General features: G+C 28.9%; 1 protein-coding gene across 2 annotated transcripts in view; it reads left to right on the forward strand.

Annotated features, from left to right (window-relative positions):
• The window catches only part of LOC107436508 (potassium voltage-gated channel protein Shal-like), a 277,559-nt gene that overhangs the window by 233,953 nt on the left and 25,845 nt on the right, over positions 1 to 17,761 (forward strand). For both annotated transcript variants that reach the window (XM_021146537.3, XM_043047653.3), the window contains exon 3: positions 16,013 to 16,195. In XM_021146537.3, the coding sequence (XP_021002196.1) occupies positions 16,013 to 16,195 (183 nt within the window). The remainder of the gene's footprint in view (positions 1 to 16,012; positions 16,196 to 17,761) is intronic.

Consider the following 17,761-nt stretch of genomic DNA (forward strand, 5'->3'; position numbering starts at 1 on the left):
TTCGATTTCATAAAATTAGGTGTGCCTACAGGGATGGTGATTTTCTAAGAGCAGGGATGCCTACGGGGAGGGGATTTTTTGAAAGTAGATATGCCTATATGGAGGTGATTTTCTAAGAGCAGGGATGCCGACGGGGAGGGGATTTTTTGAAAGTAGAGATGCCTATAGGGAAGTGATTTCTTAAGAGCAGGGGTGCCTACGAAGAGGTGATCGAATCGAAGGGTAATTTATCTAATATTCTAAATACTTTATTTTCGTAGTAGTAGTTATAGTAGTGGTATTATGGCTGGAAATAGATTAGGGGTATATTTTATTATATTTTAGAGGTTGTGCTTTAAAAATTTATTTTGCTGGACGATACATATCCAATCGAATTAATTATTTCTGAAATTTTCAATTTCCTAATTTTTAAACGATAAATAAAAAATAACATATCAAAGACAATTGATTTCGTTAAAGAGGGACTGATCTCTTTTTGATTTTATTTTTGGGGTGTATATATTTTCAACCTTGATTTGTATAGAAATAAGTATTTTTCTGGCATCTTTATTCTATTTTCAATAAATACGAATTCTCAAGTTCTAGTTCAGAAGAAAAAAAATATTATGGTATTTATAACCAGTGATTTAGTTTGACTGTAACAAAGTTTCTAAATCACTATGTGAGATCCATTAAATATTTTTCGAATTTGTAACTCCGCTTCTAATAAAATTAATTAACGATTACTCATGCTTCTACTTTCCAAAAAAGTATACTGTTAATAATTGGTTTGGCATAACGTTAATATTGTTTTCTGAAAATAGTGCTTTACGAACTAGCAATGAGACAATCTGGAGCAGTGGTTCCTAAATTGCGTTCCCGGAACTCTAGGGTTCCGGGAATTATGACTTTTATTTAAATCACATGATTTTTTAAACCTGCAATCGGTTTGTATCCACCAATAATTCATTATATAATTAATACTGAAGTTATTTTCATGAAGTTATGAAAAATTACAATAAAAGAGAAATAGAAAATTTTTTTAAAAAATTGAAGAAAATATATTGAAGAAATTGCTAAAAGAATATGCATTTAAAAATGTTTGCATCAGTATTTCTCATTAAACTTTGAAATTGAAAATAAAATTTCCAAATTCAAAAATAAAGAATTATTTTTCTCTGATAACCGTTCACACCTTTTATTCAAACACTTTTTTCCAGGACATCTAAATGTTACATTTCTTATACATTTTTTATTGTTACTTTACATTCTTGACAAACCTTTTTTTCATCTGAAAAGTTAATATCTATGCCTTAAAAAAATTTAAAACTTGCTATAAAAAAAATAAATTTTTCTTTAAGCATATTCTAAAAGACTAATTTTTAATTTCTAATTTTAATTAATTTCTAATTTTTTATTTTCTAATTTTTTATTTTCTAATTTTTTATTCTCTAATCTTTTATTTTCTAATTTTTTTTCTAATTTTTCATTGGTCAACATGTTACCTTAATCATTTTTTTATCTATAGTAAATTTTGAATTTTTAAATTCTGAAGAATAAGTTTTCGTGATAGACTCTAATATACAACCGTCACTATGGAGCTAAACATAAGTATCATTGCCCATTTAAATATGTATTAGTATTAATATGAATTAATATTGATATGCATTAATATTAATATGCATTAGTGTTATTAAGTAAAATATTATTATTAATGTTTATATAACATAAAGAAATTTTTCTACTGTACTTATAGTTCAAGATACACAATGTGTATCGTAAGGACGTAGGACATATATTAAATTTAAACTTTCCCTTGCCTATAGTTTTCTTGCAGTCAAACAAATATCCAATATTTATATTGCATCAACTCGTTACCCTATAAATTTTATCTATCATGGCGAAATATCTGTATCATGGAATTGGGGAAACTGTTTCGAGAATGAGTATAGAGAATAATTGCGTCTGACTATTATAATTCAATGTAATAGGAATTTGTATTACATTATCCATTGGTCTAGACTAGATATCTGTAGTAAAATTAATTTTAATCTCAATCATTTGAGCTTACATGAAAGACACTATTTTAATACATAAATACATACTTTCTTGAATAGAATAATAATTTGTATAAGAAGTTTTGTCTATTTCAGCCTTGTTATGAAATTATATGTTTCCAAAATAGAGATTTTGAGAACATTACTTTTGGTACATCTTTGGTACAATTGTTTCCAACTCAGAGATAAACTAGTTTATTGCAATCAAATTTTGTCAGAGTAACCTGTGTCTTGAAACATTGGTCAAAATTAACTGTCACCTCCGCTGAAAAATGGCCATTTAAAAGTTGTCTGCCATGTACCACTCGAACACTGCTTTTTTGTCAAATATGCTCCCCATATCCATATAATTAGTTTTTCATTAATATGTACTTAAGCCGTTGTGGCTCAGGGGATAGAGTGTTTGCCTCCCTATGAGGTGAACCGGGTTCAAATCCCAGCGATGTAGGTTCGAGCCCAAGTGGTCTCCAAGTCCATAACTCAACTCTGTTGCAGAACTAATTTCTTGAACTTTAACTCGCCAGTCATTGTAAATTAGGTCACGAACTTGGTCTATTTTCTCTGTCGTAAGACTCGTTCTTGGTCGACAAGCATGAGACAAGTTTACAACCTTTTCACGGCCATGTTTAAATAAATTGTGCCATTTTCTTACTTGAGTCCTGGACAAGGTATCATTGCTGAACTGTACCTGTAATCTGCGCAAAATTCACTAGAAATATTACGCTCACTCATGATTCAAGCTACTGAAGAAAAAAAAAGAATTTACAAAGAACTAAACACAGTCAAACAATTAGTAAAGGGGCCGGGATAGCCTGGTTGGTAAGGTACTGGGCCCATGTCCAAGAGTTCGTGGGTTCAATCACAGGCCGGCCGAAGACTCCCGGTGTAGTAAATGGTGACTGATGCATGCTAAATTTGCCGAGTTACGAAGTCCTCCATGTTCCCATAACAAATCAATACCTCTGGGGGTGCTGATCCAGGAGTTTCCTTGTCTTCTGGATTGGTTCAAAACTACAAGGCTACGGAGTTGAACATTAGTAGTCGTAAACCCGAAATTGGGTCGGTTGTTCAACGACGGATATAAAAAAAAACAATTAGTAAGACTGAAGGTAAAGTTCTATTGTTACCATGACTACGAGAACAAAAAAAGTCTGCTGAAATTTTAAAAAGTCTCATTTATATTAGATCCACAGATGTATACATATTATAAATGTATAACATTATTCGCTATATGATAAATTAGAAAATTCATAACTTATTTCAAAGTTTAAAATTTTCAATATTTCTGCAACATTTTAGATATACAAATGTATAATATTATTCTGTATATGATAAATTAAAAAATTCAAAATTTATTTTAAACTTTAAAATTTTCAAAACTTTTGGAAAAAAAATTCACTTTTATATTAATAGAATTCAAAGAAAGTTCACATAATTATAATTTTTCGTCTCCTTATGTTAGTAATTAAAAAAACTTTATGTGTGTTGCGAAACTTCTTTCTTACACTATGAAATGAAAGAATACACCCTATGCTTCAAAGCACGAATAATGAAATTAGAGGCATAGTAAAATGAAAGTATTAAAATAAAAATCAGTGATCTTTCATCCTGTTAGTTTTCAAATCATGAAATAAAAATAATGCGCTGGAAGAATTTCATTTCATTTCTATAAAAAATCTATCTACAATAAGGTTCTGAACTTCTACATATTTAATTAGATTTACTAAATCTCTGGAACATGCTATTTTGTAGTTCGTTCTTAGTACCTTTTCCTTCCATTAATTTTTGGATATGTTTTGCATTTCATGCATTAGACCAAAATCTTTATTATGTTATAATATGTTGTACAGAACACATCTGGTATAAAATAGATAAAGAAATGTCTAGAATATATTTTTATCATGGAATTCATTCCATATTTATATTTAAAAATACAATTATAGAAATATCTCAAGCATATTTTTTAGGGAAGTTTCACGAAAAATATTACTTTTTTGGGTTATGTAAAATTTAGTTTACTTTTTATGTTTATGCTGCTAATCTTTCTAAGACGGAATTAATCGTTGCTGGAGAAAATGTATGCTTTAATCAATTTTTCGTTTTTACAATCGCACATTTTTATATAAAACTGCTTTGGCTGCGCAATCTATTTATTGTCTGTCTATGAAAAGAACTCCCATCGCCATTCCTCTGGAGCAGTGATGGTGACTATGGTTGTCGAGGCTTAACTATTTCAAGTAGGGTTCTTAAGTTAATATTTAACGCAAGTTTTGGCAAAGATAGGCAAGAGAATGGAATCAGAACAGGAAAAAAAAAGTAACCCTCTTTGAAATATGCAGCAGAACATAGCAGAAGCTTGTTTCCACAACAGCAGACGAGTTTCGATAGCATCGGGCGTGCTAAAGGGAAGTTCCTTACATAAACTCTCTGATTGGCTGTGGTGCGGAAGTTTGGAAAGAGAGCTACCAGCTAAAGCACTGAGTAAGTCGCCTGTTCGTGGTAAAAATTAGGTAGCATGGCTGTTAAAAAAATAGTTCTGGGAGTCGAAGTTGGGTGCTTGACCATAGTTGGGTGAAGTGTGCATAGCTTTATTACATATAAAAATAAAGATTCCATCTCATTAAAACACTTAAATATTTTTTTTAAATAAAAAAGAAAGACTTAAAGGATTGATAATCGTAGCATTTCCAATTACTGAGTTAAAAGTTTGACTATAATTTATGCAATAAGAAATATATTTTCCCAAGCTATCTTTTAGTTGGTAGTAAAGATAAAAAAATTCCTTCAAACCTGAAAAAATCCTTCAACCCTTTTATTTTCAATTTGCATCATATTTTGCTGTTGCACACTGTTAGTCCTTTGAAATGAACAATACCACCCCATCTTCTAAGTCTGAAATATCTTTGTTACTTAAATCAGTGCTCCCCAACCTTTTTATCGTCGCGGACCGATCAACGTTTGATAACGTTTTCTGTGGTTCTCTGAGGGAAGAGTGGACGTTGATTATATATTTTTCAGATGGTTTTGATTTAATAGTTTTAACGTAATGGTAATTGAACATAGCTGCAAAACAAAATACAGCTTTTTTCAAGAATTTAGAATTATACAAAAACAACAACGTGTTCAAGCAGCCTGAGAGATCACTGTGTCAGTAAGAGAACATCAATCGATAGTAACCGAACATTTCCGAACAAGTTCGTATACCCAATATCCCTCTTTGGTTCCTATCAATTGATACTCGCCTACCCGCACTGCAGTCAATTCGTCAATTTTCGGCAAAATATTCAACAAATACGAAGCTTATTGTTTAGATATGGCATTTGGTGACTATTTTTTATTCCTAAGGTTGAAGTTGCCTTCCTCGAAATTGCCTTCTTCATCCATTAATTCGATAACAGAAAATTCGACGGGATTCTGAAAAGCTACTTAATGACATGTTTTCATGTCTTGACTATTTGATGAAACGTTAACAGAAGTGTAACAAAATTGAAGGAGAGTACTTTGAAATAAAGGAAATGTATTTTGACTAATAAATTAATACTTTTTATTTTGTACCACGATTTCGAGTAATTTTTCAATTTTTTATGAAATAGTATTAACATCAAATAGTATTAAAGCATGTTGAAAGTTTTTTACGAGTCTAGTTATTTTTAGCATTATTGCTTAATTCGGTGTTTATTAATCCATGGGTCTTGACCCACAAGTGGTACTGGGTCATGAACGCTTGAGGTTAAAACTATCCTGTTTCAATTCATTTATTGATTCTCTCATGCAGGAAAAAATTTCATCTATCCTTTTGAGGCTTTCTAACTTTTATCTTTTGCTTTTGAGTTTTCTTACAGTTTCGGCAGTTAAGTGAGTACAATAAAATGATTTTATTCGTAAAAATAAAATATTTTTTAATTCTTCTATGTATATTATTTGCATATATGGCCAAGGATTGAAGACTTCGAAAATAATTCTCTAGCCTTTTTCTCACTGTACAGTGATCTGGTGGGAGTATCAAAACGTGAAACATGTTCCGCGAGTACGAAGATGGTGCCTTGGTGTTTCTCAAGAATAATAGCCGTGTAACATATGGACACATTTGCATATCAAGTTCATTGTGCAATGTTACATTCTTACTCCGAAGATGACGGATACTTTATGGACGATAATGCACTGTGCCAGTTTGGTTCAATACAATAAACATCAGTCTAACTTACAACAATTTCACAAAATCCGAATCATAACTTAATAAAAATGGTTGGGACATGTTGGAAGAGCAGATCAAACAGCAATCTATTCTTACGTCAGATTTTCAGGCCAATGCATGATATTCTCCGTACATAAATTCATTCCAGAAACCTGCAGAATACAGGCACAAAAGAAGATCCAAAAATATTAATCTAAGATTTCTAACTCATCATCCAAGTTGATGGGCTACGTATACTGTAAAAAATCCCGTATCAAATTACGATATAAAGTACCATCACTCTTTGGGGGCATCATTTTTAATATCTATTTTACCGTAAAATCAATTTTACCATTTTTACTCTGATGTAATTTTTATAGCAATATTTATTTAATTAGAGTGATTCAGCGGTTTCACGGTAATTACTGTTAAAATTACCGTTTATCAGATTTTTTTGTACCGGTGAAAATGGATTTTATGGTAAGAAGTACCGGCACCCTAAGTGCCGATACTTTTTACCGTAATTTGATTTGAAACTTTTTTACGATGTAGATTTAATAGTTAATGGGCTTCAAATTATTTTTTTTTTTAAATTGGTAGTCCGCAGACTTAAAAATGTTGGGAACCGATACTTTAATTAATACCAAATTACGAAAGTTATTCTCATATTTTTCGTTTTGCAAGTGTAAATGCTAAACTTCCTATGCTTCAGTTTGAAAATGGATTAAATACCTTGTGAAGTAGATAGAATTTAAAAAATGCTATTTTAGGAAATGTGTTTGTCGATATCAATCCTAATGTAGGCCTACTTCTCAGTTATAGAGGTTTTCCAAATATAAAAGGGAAAAGAATGAAATAAACAAAACACAACTGTGCTTTCAGATTGAATTGGCATCATGCCAAAAACCTTCCTCTCAACAATGAGCCAACGTTTTTATCTCCTGTACTCTTCGCTCGTATAATAAAAAAATTAGCATTAGAGCTGAAGCTCTTTAGAAAGAAATACCATTAAGAGTTATTAGCGTCCCCTGTCAGAAAAGAGTACAAGAGTTGTCTTAATTTTAACGACAAAATTAAAAAAAATCTCAATTCATTCTAGTTTCTTGAGAAAAAATGAACTCATTACGATAGCTCTAATTTTAGCTGCACGGTAAAAAAATTATTATCCATTGAAATGCATTTGCTGTTTAAAAACATTAATGCATAGAATGTGTGCATAATTTTATTTTGAATATCAATGGAATAAATCAATAAAAGTAATAATTTTCTTTGACAGTTTTTAAAATACCATAAATACGCATCATTGTTCTGTTTGTTAGGAAAATGCATAGAAGCATTGATTAATTTAACTCCGGATACAATTATTACAAAGTTAGGGACCATATATAAATTTTATAGTTGTCCATAGGGACCATGTATAAATTATAAAAGTAAGACTACATTTGTTTCAGAAAAAGTCATGGATTTTGATATTGTTATCTATTTATATCTACATTCTTTTAAATTAACTCACACAAAATCATGCTATCCCAGTTTATATTATAAGAGGCTGTAATATAAACGGATCAACATAAATAATGGAAACACTAAAATAAATATTAAATTATTATTTCAAACTACTTATTTATATAACTTTGAGCTAATGTAGTAAGTAATGTTCTCAAATAATTTTTTTTCAAAATATGCAATAATACTGTTTTATAATTAAAGTTCTAATAATTATTTTTTAATAATTACTACTCCTGTATTCATATCAATTTATAATTAATATTTTATTAATACATAACAATTGTTAGATTAGAATTATTTTTTATAGTTTTTTATTATATAATCTTTAATACTAATTCTGTTCATCATTTTAATAACTATTAATCTCGTAAAGTTTTAGATTTATTACTTGATATTTATTTTACTTGTAGTATTTGTAATTTTTATTTCTAATAATTGTTGTATTTATAATATTTTATAATTATAATTTGATAATTAATCTATTTTCATTGTTTTAATAATTATTTAGTAGCAAATAATTTAATTAATAAACCGCTGTAGATGTTACTATTACTATAATGTTGAAACTTAATTTATTATTGCAAAACTTCGCAATTCTTTAAGTTGTGCTTCCAACATTAATTAATATTTTAGAATAATAAAAATATTGATTAATGTTGCATTGTTCTTGTAGCTATACTCTAAAAATTTAACAAATACGCACAGAACATTTTAAAAACTAAAAGTATCATAAATATGCAAAGAACATTTTAAAAACTAAAAGCATCATAAATATGCAAAGAACATTTTAAGAACTAAAAGTATTATAAATATGCAAAGAACATTTTAAAAACTAATTGTATTATAAATATGTGCACGAATTCATTTTGTTATGAATATTTATGTCATACATTTGTAAAATTAATTGACATAAAATGGTAGATAAATGAATGAATGGTGTATGAAGAGATAAATAGATCGATGAATGAATAAATGAATGGACATTTAAAATAAATTTTAATTCTAATTTACTTCTGCTTCCTAAAGTTCAAAAAATGCCAATTTAAAGTGATTTATTTAAATTTTTTTAATCCCATCTTTCTCTTTCTATTTTTTGTCAACAATATGATATCATATTAATATGTGTACTATTTTATATTATGCATTACTTTTTTTACAGTGAAAAATTGTTAAATAACGTGAAAAAAAATTTCTTTTTTTTCGCAAATTTAAAAATTTAAAAAAAAAACATTTCTATGCACAAATTAAACAATTTTTTTAAAATATCCATGCAAAAATGCATTTAAAATTAAAAACAAATAACTACACTTAACTTATTACTTCTTGACTACGCAAAATTGCATTGAAATATAGAAATGTATAAGTTAAATCAATATTTATAACACAGATTCATTGACAGTCCTCAGAATTGAATAAAATGAAACGAACAAGTAATTACACTGCATTTAAATACAAAGATTGTTGTTAATGATGAGGATAATAATGAGGAATGTTGATTATTATTAGAAACAGAATGCCCTAATTTAATTTCAACAGGAAATTTTCTCATTTGATTTGCTCTCGTTCTACATTAATTTTCCCATTTGATTTGTGCCCATCTACAATATGTCTATTTGGTCTCAATTGATTTGTTAATAATTACTAAGTATTGTGATTTTTAAATAGATTTTTATATTGTCTTAAATTTTATCAACAAATATTTTTTTACCATGACCTATTGTAACTTTTAAACCGCTCGAAAATAGTCGTGTCCTTGCCCCGAAAATTTTAATGAAATAAAATGCATATTGAAATATAATATTCACTGCAAAAAAGTTATAAAGATATAATTTAAATAAATTTTAAACTATAGTAAAGGGAAATAAATAGAAAATTCTATAATGACTGCCTTTATATATTTTTAGAGTATTTTTCAAAAGAGAAAATTAAAAAAGTAGACTTATTAAAAGTCGCAAATTAATGTTTTTGATAGGACAGAAATTGTTATCGAAATCTAACGAAGTACTTATTACGAAATTGGAACTGAAGACACCAAAACTTGTTTGTTTGCCGAAAGTAACAGGAAAGTAAACGTGGAAATGCAATTTTGAAATATCTCGCAGTTGCTAGAATCAAACTGATTTTGATTACTGGCGAAAACAAAAAGGATTAGAAAGTGATAATTAGATGAAATTTTAAATTTCCTTCAGCAATCAGGTTTAAATGTTATTCATTTTGTCTTCCTTACTAGTAATTTAGCAGACATTTTAATTTGTAAATCTTAATGTGCGTGTAAATTTGGCTCTATTTTGATTTTGACAAAAATATTTAAAAAGTATATCTATATATTGATAAATCAAAAAAATGATTTCATTGTGATTTCAAAATTATTCAAAATGATTTCATTAAATGGGTAAATCAACAAATCAATGAAAGAGGTGAATGAACACATTGAGGTATTAGCAATAAACCGGTAATTTGTGTTAAATCATTACACAGTCATACTTCTTTCCACAATTTTAGTTTTAATATGCAAATTTTCAATCGAAACTCTTACTAATTCATATTTTGTTTGCTTATTAGAACTAATTCACTCAATCTATGCTATTCTTGCCGTTAAAATTTAAACTTTAGAAAGTTTTATTACACTGATAGAATTTTCATTCTAAAATTACAGTGAAATAACCGGCAACAGTTCGTTCATACAATTAACCGTATAGTTTACGGTAAAAAATATTTTTTAGCTTTATTTTTTGGAAACCTTTTACAACTAGTGTGGTTAAAAATTCCTGAATACAAAACTATACGGTTCTTTTAATCATTTACAACTGACATGGTTTTAAAGCCTTAAAAAATTGCTGGCAATCTGAGCAAGGCTTTTCGTTAGGTATTAAGCAATAGAGTTAGGTTGTGGTCGTCTTGTTATTTATCAAATGAACCGTGGAAACTGGTTTAATTAGTTTAATTGGTTGTTTGACCCTATCGTAAGGGATGAGAAATCTTTGACTTTTTAGTGTTAAGCAGGTTCATGGTGCTACCCTCTATGCGTGGTTTGAAGTATCGTATTCCAGTACTCCAGGGTCATAAATTGGGGGGGGGTGCAGAACATAGGAAACTCTTCATGTGTTGAAGGGAATAGTATAAATAGTGTGATGTCAACGATGGGATTCGAACACCCGTTTTGTTGTTCATAAGATTGACAGAGTTACCCTCCCGGCTGTAATATGTACCCAGCTACAAGGAACGAAGGGGCTTCATTAGGTAAGCCTAGTTGGTGCAATGAAAGTTTGGCTGTTTAACCGTATTGGTTAAAAGCAGTTAATAAACGGTTTTTCTCACAGTTAACAGTTAGTTACCATCTAATTTATAGTCATTTGACTGTTTTGCTTGATCACGGTTAAATAACAATTAAATAAATTGTTATTTATCCATTTTTTCTGAGAAATTTCTAACAGTGTATATGTAAGGTACCGCCATAATCAATTACAAAAAAATTGGATTAAAAAATTCTTTGAATAAAAAATCGTTTTATCTTCTTAGTTTCTGAAATAATTTTCAATACCGAACAATTTTTTGTTATTCTATAAGTTGAAATTCGCAAGTTAGAAATAATTAATTCAACCATTTACTTTTGATTTAATATTTAAACTAATTCGCAAAACACATAAAATATACTCCTATTTAACAAACAATTTATAATAAAAACAAAGCTAAGCTTCAAAGAAAATTAGTAGTTTTTCTTTCCATAAATGGTATATTAATCCCGAAACATTTCTCCTCTTTTTCCAGAAAATTACACTGAATAAAAGGCTAAGCAAGATTTCCATTTACATTACATCCAAACAATTACTCTAACAACAAAACTTTAATTTGTGTTTCCTACAAATGACCGATATTTTCTCGGAGAAATAATTTCTGTAATCAGATAAAATGAATAAATGCGCCAACAGCATAAATAGCATACGTAAATAGTTGTATCCCTTGTGAATACCCTAATATGTTTCCTTCAAATATATTCAGACTTGCCACATGAGAGTTTTCTTTTAAGAAAGGAAGATTTTCATCACCGAAAAGAGATCTTGAATGGTACTGTTGAAAACGTGAAAGAATTTAAATATTTGAAACTTTCTATTGTACTTTATACACGTCTTAGGATTTTATTATGATGAATATGTATGAACTAGAATTAACTTATATGAACTAGAATTAAATAGTATTTATAAAAGTTTGCTTTGAAAATAAATAAACTGTTTCGGATTTTTCCGGAAAGATAATTATTATTACTGTTAGAGTGCATAGTTTCGTTATTGCTGTTTCTAATGGCCCTTGGACAAGCCAAGCTTCACCATCCATTGTCCTTATGCGAATTAAGTCAGAAAAATGGGCCTATTCGTTTGATGAGAGAGCACCGCAAGGGTAACAATACGTCTTAGCTCAAAATCCCACGTATTCCGTGTGTACTCATGTTGCAGCTCAGCGACCGACCACAGGAATTTGGATTCCACAGTTTTTTCGAGCATGTACTCTCTGTGTCTTAGCGGAGACGAGGATCGAACCCAGGCCCTTCCGGATCGGAGTCTAACACCTGTGCATAGTTCTTATTATGATTTTCAATATTCTAGATTTTTGAGGAAGCAATGTTAAAAGAATGGAGAGCAATATATTTCGATAGTATTGTATATAGTTGAACAAACTCAGCCCTCCCAGCTGAAATGTTAAGCATAAATTCGAATCAATTCTCAAATTATTTTCTACAGAGATAATAATTTGTTTTAAATAATTATGCATTATAAAGAAGTGAAAAATAAAAAGAATAAAAGAGTAAAATATATACTTACACACATAAAATGCATTCAAAATTCACACACTTCTTCAGTTGATAAATCGTGTAATTAAGGTGAAATATCTTTACAAATGAGATTACATTAAAACTATTTGTTTATTTTTGTACATTTGAAAAACACGTGTAGAATAATATTTATATGTGAGAAAAACTTTAAAACACGAAAGAATTTAAATGTTTGTAAATTGCTGTAACACTTTGAACGCAACGGTGTTTTTCTTTTGATGAATATGTTTAAACTAGTAAAAATTTTCTATTATTTAAGCTGTTAATTAACAGGTTTAATTAACAATATTTTTTGACATTTTCTATATCAATAATTATATTTACCTAAAGCTCATATTATTATATGACACTCTTTTTGTATGAGTATATAATTACACGCTCCGCATTATAGATTATCGAAAGGAAATGTGAAAAGAAAAGGGAAGCACAGTTTAGTTAAGCACATAATTCTAAATAAGCACATAATAAGTGAGAGAAAATGTAACCTTGGATTGCATATATCTTGGTGTACTAGTGTGAATATTCGCGTTCTGTAGAGGAAAAAACCGTGCATTCCGTGTATAAAGTTGTTACCTGTAATAACATATATAATCAGCTGCATTGTGAACCATTTCAAGTTTACCAAGCATGTGCTAAAGTACCTTTTTTTTATTTTCAATTTTCCCAAGATTGGAAAATGAAATCCTTAAGTACTCACATTTGAAATCAAAACTAAGATCGGGAAGTACCAAAATATTGTACTCTATAAAATAGAATATTTCAAAGAGCAGATTATTTTTGTTTTTTGCTAGTCCTAACAAAATCAAAAAAGTGTTTGTATGTTATACCTTAAACAGATGCGCGATTTTCCAATCCAAGGGCTTTTAACGACCCCCTTCCCTGTTTAGCAATATTTTGAAGAAGCAATATTCTTGTTTCTTGATATTCTTTTAGTTCAGTTAACAAATTTTAGAATAAATAAAAGTTTATTATAATTGGGACCAACTACAGCCAAGAGGAAAAAAACAGAGCAAGTGGTTAAAGAATGCTGGATAGTAAATTAGCCACCGGTACAAGGAAAACAAAATGCTTTTATTTGTCCTCAAACAGTTCACTTAATTAAATACATTGAAGAAATTAATTATATTGTTTATTATAACATTTTCTGGAATGATTTAAAATAATTAGGCTTGCAATTAATATTCTAGTTTATGCTATAGAGCTATGGTAAAACTTGTTTTTTTCCTACAGGACTTTATGTTATTGTTGAATAACTGGTCAGGTTTTTTCCAACTTTTTAGTCAAAAATTTTTATTCGTGTACTTTACTTTATTAATGATGACTGTAATGTAGAAATATGTGTCAAACAGAAGCAACGGAGGAGATTTAAGTGTATCTCACTTTTGTGGACTTATGGCTGTTGAACTATCTTTACCCCCATAAGAAATCGTTTCTTAAAAATTTCCAAGTTCAAAAACATGTAGGGATTATGCAGAAATAATTATGAATTTATCTCATGGCATAGTATTGAAAGCACTTAAATAAAAAAGTACTCAAAGAAGTTAAAATCACAATTATCTCAGTAAAATTTTTAAAAAAAATTTCTGTTTTTCTTTTTATCTATTTACCAGCTTATTGAATATTTTTTATTTCTATGGAAGTTGATAAAAAATAAAACATTTACTCAATGTTCTTATAAAAAATGAAATAAACAAAATAAATAAATTTCAAAATTGCTTAAACATCTAAATATATGTTAATATTAATTTAAAAAGCTCCCTTTTTACTATTTTACCTAAAATTAAATTGTCTATAAAATTCTTCTTCTTTCAGCTCTCAAAATATTTAAGATCATGTTCCCCTTTTCATTCACATTTATCTTTATTAAGTTGATTTGGCTTGCAAACTTATGCTGGCATTTATCGAAATTTAAAAAGGAATAAATAAGGTTTCAATATTTTAATGTAATTAAATAGTTTTTATTTTGATATAATTCATTTAAATATCCATTTGATATTAGTAGTCATATTAATATTCATTAGCATTTAGTCAATTATTATTCATATGATCATTTGTTTGAATTATCGTTAACTTTGATTAGTCATTTTTTTATTTTTTATGCGTATTTTATTTTTAACAATGAGTTATCAACATATGTTAGCTGTGTTTACTTGATAAGAGAGTTAGAAAATATTTTATTGGCGTGTATAATACACAGTTGATTTTTATTTATTGTGTATTATTGGACATATTATTTAGTCATTCCCATAAAACATAATAAGTAAATACTAAAACGAAAGACTCGATTCATATAATCATAAAAATTAAAAATATACATGTAATGTTTCTCGAATTTATTCTTGCAAATATTTTTTAATTTTAGAAAATGCATAAGGGATATGCACGTTTTAAAATAAAAATTATTATATTTTTGTAAAAAACTATATATTAATTTTATCTTAATAAGATGGGAGAATTTCAGGTATGAATAGTAAAATGTGTTTAGCAGTATAAACAAAAGTGATTGATAACAGATTTTCTTGTTTTCTTTTATTGTTCTGTTTTTACAAGGTGTCGATTATAGAAGTACTGAAAACTAACAACCCATAAAAACTTTCTCTCTATACCCCTAAAATGGATGACATATTAACATTGAAATTCTAATGAATGGTTTTAAAAATAACTAAAATTTGATTTTTGTTTAAAAAAATGTACATTATTTATTTTAAAAAATGAATTTACTCTTCGAGCAACTTATTGGAATAGAATAATAGTTTTAAGAAAAAGCTTTAACTTTAGTGGCACACAATGTAAATACAAAGCCAACAAAAAAACTTTTGAAAAATTAATACAACTACAAGAGTAAAATGAAGAATTTTTTGAGCCTGCATAACAATCTTTAAAGTTTAATACATCAGTAAATGTAAATATCTTGCTCGTGAAAAACTCATGACAAGGTCAGTGCAACTACAAATGTAAAATATAAAGATTTTTTGTACAAGTAAAACAATATTTGAATTTTAATGCAACTGTAAGGGCAAAATGTAAAGATCTTTGCTCTTAAAACACTCTTGACAAGATCAATAACAATTACAAGTGATCAAGAATACATCAAAACAATTTTTAAACTTTAATGCAACTGTAAGAGTAAAATATGAGGATCTTGCCCATACAAAACTCTTGACAAGGTCACTGTAACAAGTGTAAAATGGAAAGATCTTTCTTGCAAAAAACTATCAATACAACTGTGAGTATAAGACACAAAGATTTTCTGTTTCCGACAAAATTATCTTTAAAGTTAATACAACTGTAACTGTAAAATGTTAAGATCTTGCTGAGGAAAAAAAGATCAATTTTAATCAATAGTTTAAAAGAATATTATTATACAATTGGAATATTATCTATACAATATTTTAGAATAGAACTTAAAGCCAATTTTATAATTAGTGTGACCATGACTGACAATTTCTTGTTTATTATTTGCAGAAAGCCCGAATGGCTCGTATTAGAATTGCTAAAGCGACTACAGGTGCAGCTTTTGTGAGTAAAAAGAAAGCCGTTGAAGCAAGAATAGCTGCCCGGGAGAGTGGACAAGAGGTTGAGGACTTCCCTGATGATATCTTTGAGCTACAACATCATCATCTGTTAAGATGTCTAGAAAAGACGACGGTATTACAATATTTATTTCATTTATTTATAGATAGAACGCGATCCAATCAAAGCGTTCGTATAGTAAGTAGGAATAAATACCAACATGCACTTTCAACAAAAAAGTTCGTTTTCGTTGTGTTTGTTTTTTTTTTCTGAAAAAAACGGAAAAAATAATGACTATATTGAGTAAAAAATTTTTGTTGTATTTATACAATGACTATATTGAGAAACAAAATTTTTTTTGTTGCATTTTTACAAATGCTTGATTTTGTCGAATTCGGTTGTGGATATTTGATATCTGAAATTAGTTTTACTCAAAAAGATTTTGTTTAAATGATAATTTTCTGACGAAATCTGCAAGCTTAGAAAGCCGACCAAGTGACCGAGTGGTCAGCGTGCCTGACTGTGAAGACAATGGTTGTGGGTTTGAATCCCGTTCAGGGCATGGATGTTTCTCTCTGTGTGTTGTTCTCTATTGTGTGAATGTGCCCCCCCCCCTATAAACGCGCATCTGTGGCAGTGTGGCGTGGTCAATGTTGCTCGCCTCCGTGACTTAGGTTCATAGGTGCCCACTGCGTAACGTTAAATGAGCAACACTTCCGGCATCTTCCGAGGTTAAGAACGAAAGTTCAATGCCTGCAATCAAGCTAAGAAACGTTATATGTAGCAAGGAATTACAAAAGTTCTGCGACAAAATTCTAGTGGAGATAGGACACCTTATCAGGATTGCATAGAAATCCATGACCATAGATGCCGTGCTACGCGGCTAGGGACGCTTCCCTATTATGACCTGTTCAAAAGCATTCAAAGAAACAGTTCAGAAAAGGGAAGAGCTCCTAATATCACAACATTTTCCGTCATGGTTCCAATGCAATTTTAATCATGATAAAGTGCCCTGACTCCCCTAGAAATTTTTCACTTTTTATGCGATCATTTGTCAAACATTTATGCTACTCCTCGTGATATATACGTGTTTAAGCTTGTACATTTCGTCAAAAACCAGACTTAAATGTCATTTTTAAAAAATCAGTAGCTTGGAGAGAGAAACCGACTCAGAATTAAAAACAGAAAAGCGAAAGTATCTGAGACATGAAAAAAAAATCTCATGCAACAGAAAATTTTAAAAAAAATTGCTCCCCAATGTTATCAGTTGCTGAGCACCAATGATGATTTTTTAATTAAGGTAAATAAAATTCAAGCCTTTTTTACGCCGAGCCATTTTCTACATTTTTTTAAATTCACCTTGTTTTAAAAAATTTTTAATTATTTTCAAAGAATTTCGTAATAATTATATATCCAAAAAAAAATTTAAGATGTTTTTTCTGCTTCTTTTTTTTAAACAAAAAGTTATCATTTGAACTTTCAGATAAATTATTTGCTTAAAATCTCTTACTTTCAATGCGATTTTGAAAAGGTCATAAATTTTTAATTCGATTGCCGTAGCTTATTTTACAAACAATGAGCTTCAAATTACAAACTCAGGAAACTTTGTGAATTTACGTACAAAGTTAGAAACTTCCAAGTCTCGGGAATTTATAATACTCCGAACATTATTTTTATGAAAAAAGAATTTTAAAAATATAT

This window comes from Parasteatoda tepidariorum, chromosome 9 (genome assembly GCF_982258835.1).
Source record: "Parasteatoda tepidariorum strain Cologne lab strain chromosome 9, Ptep-v5.0, whole genome shotgun sequence".
Lineage (NCBI taxonomy): Eukaryota > Metazoa > Arthropoda > Arachnida > Araneae > Theridiidae > Parasteatoda > Parasteatoda tepidariorum.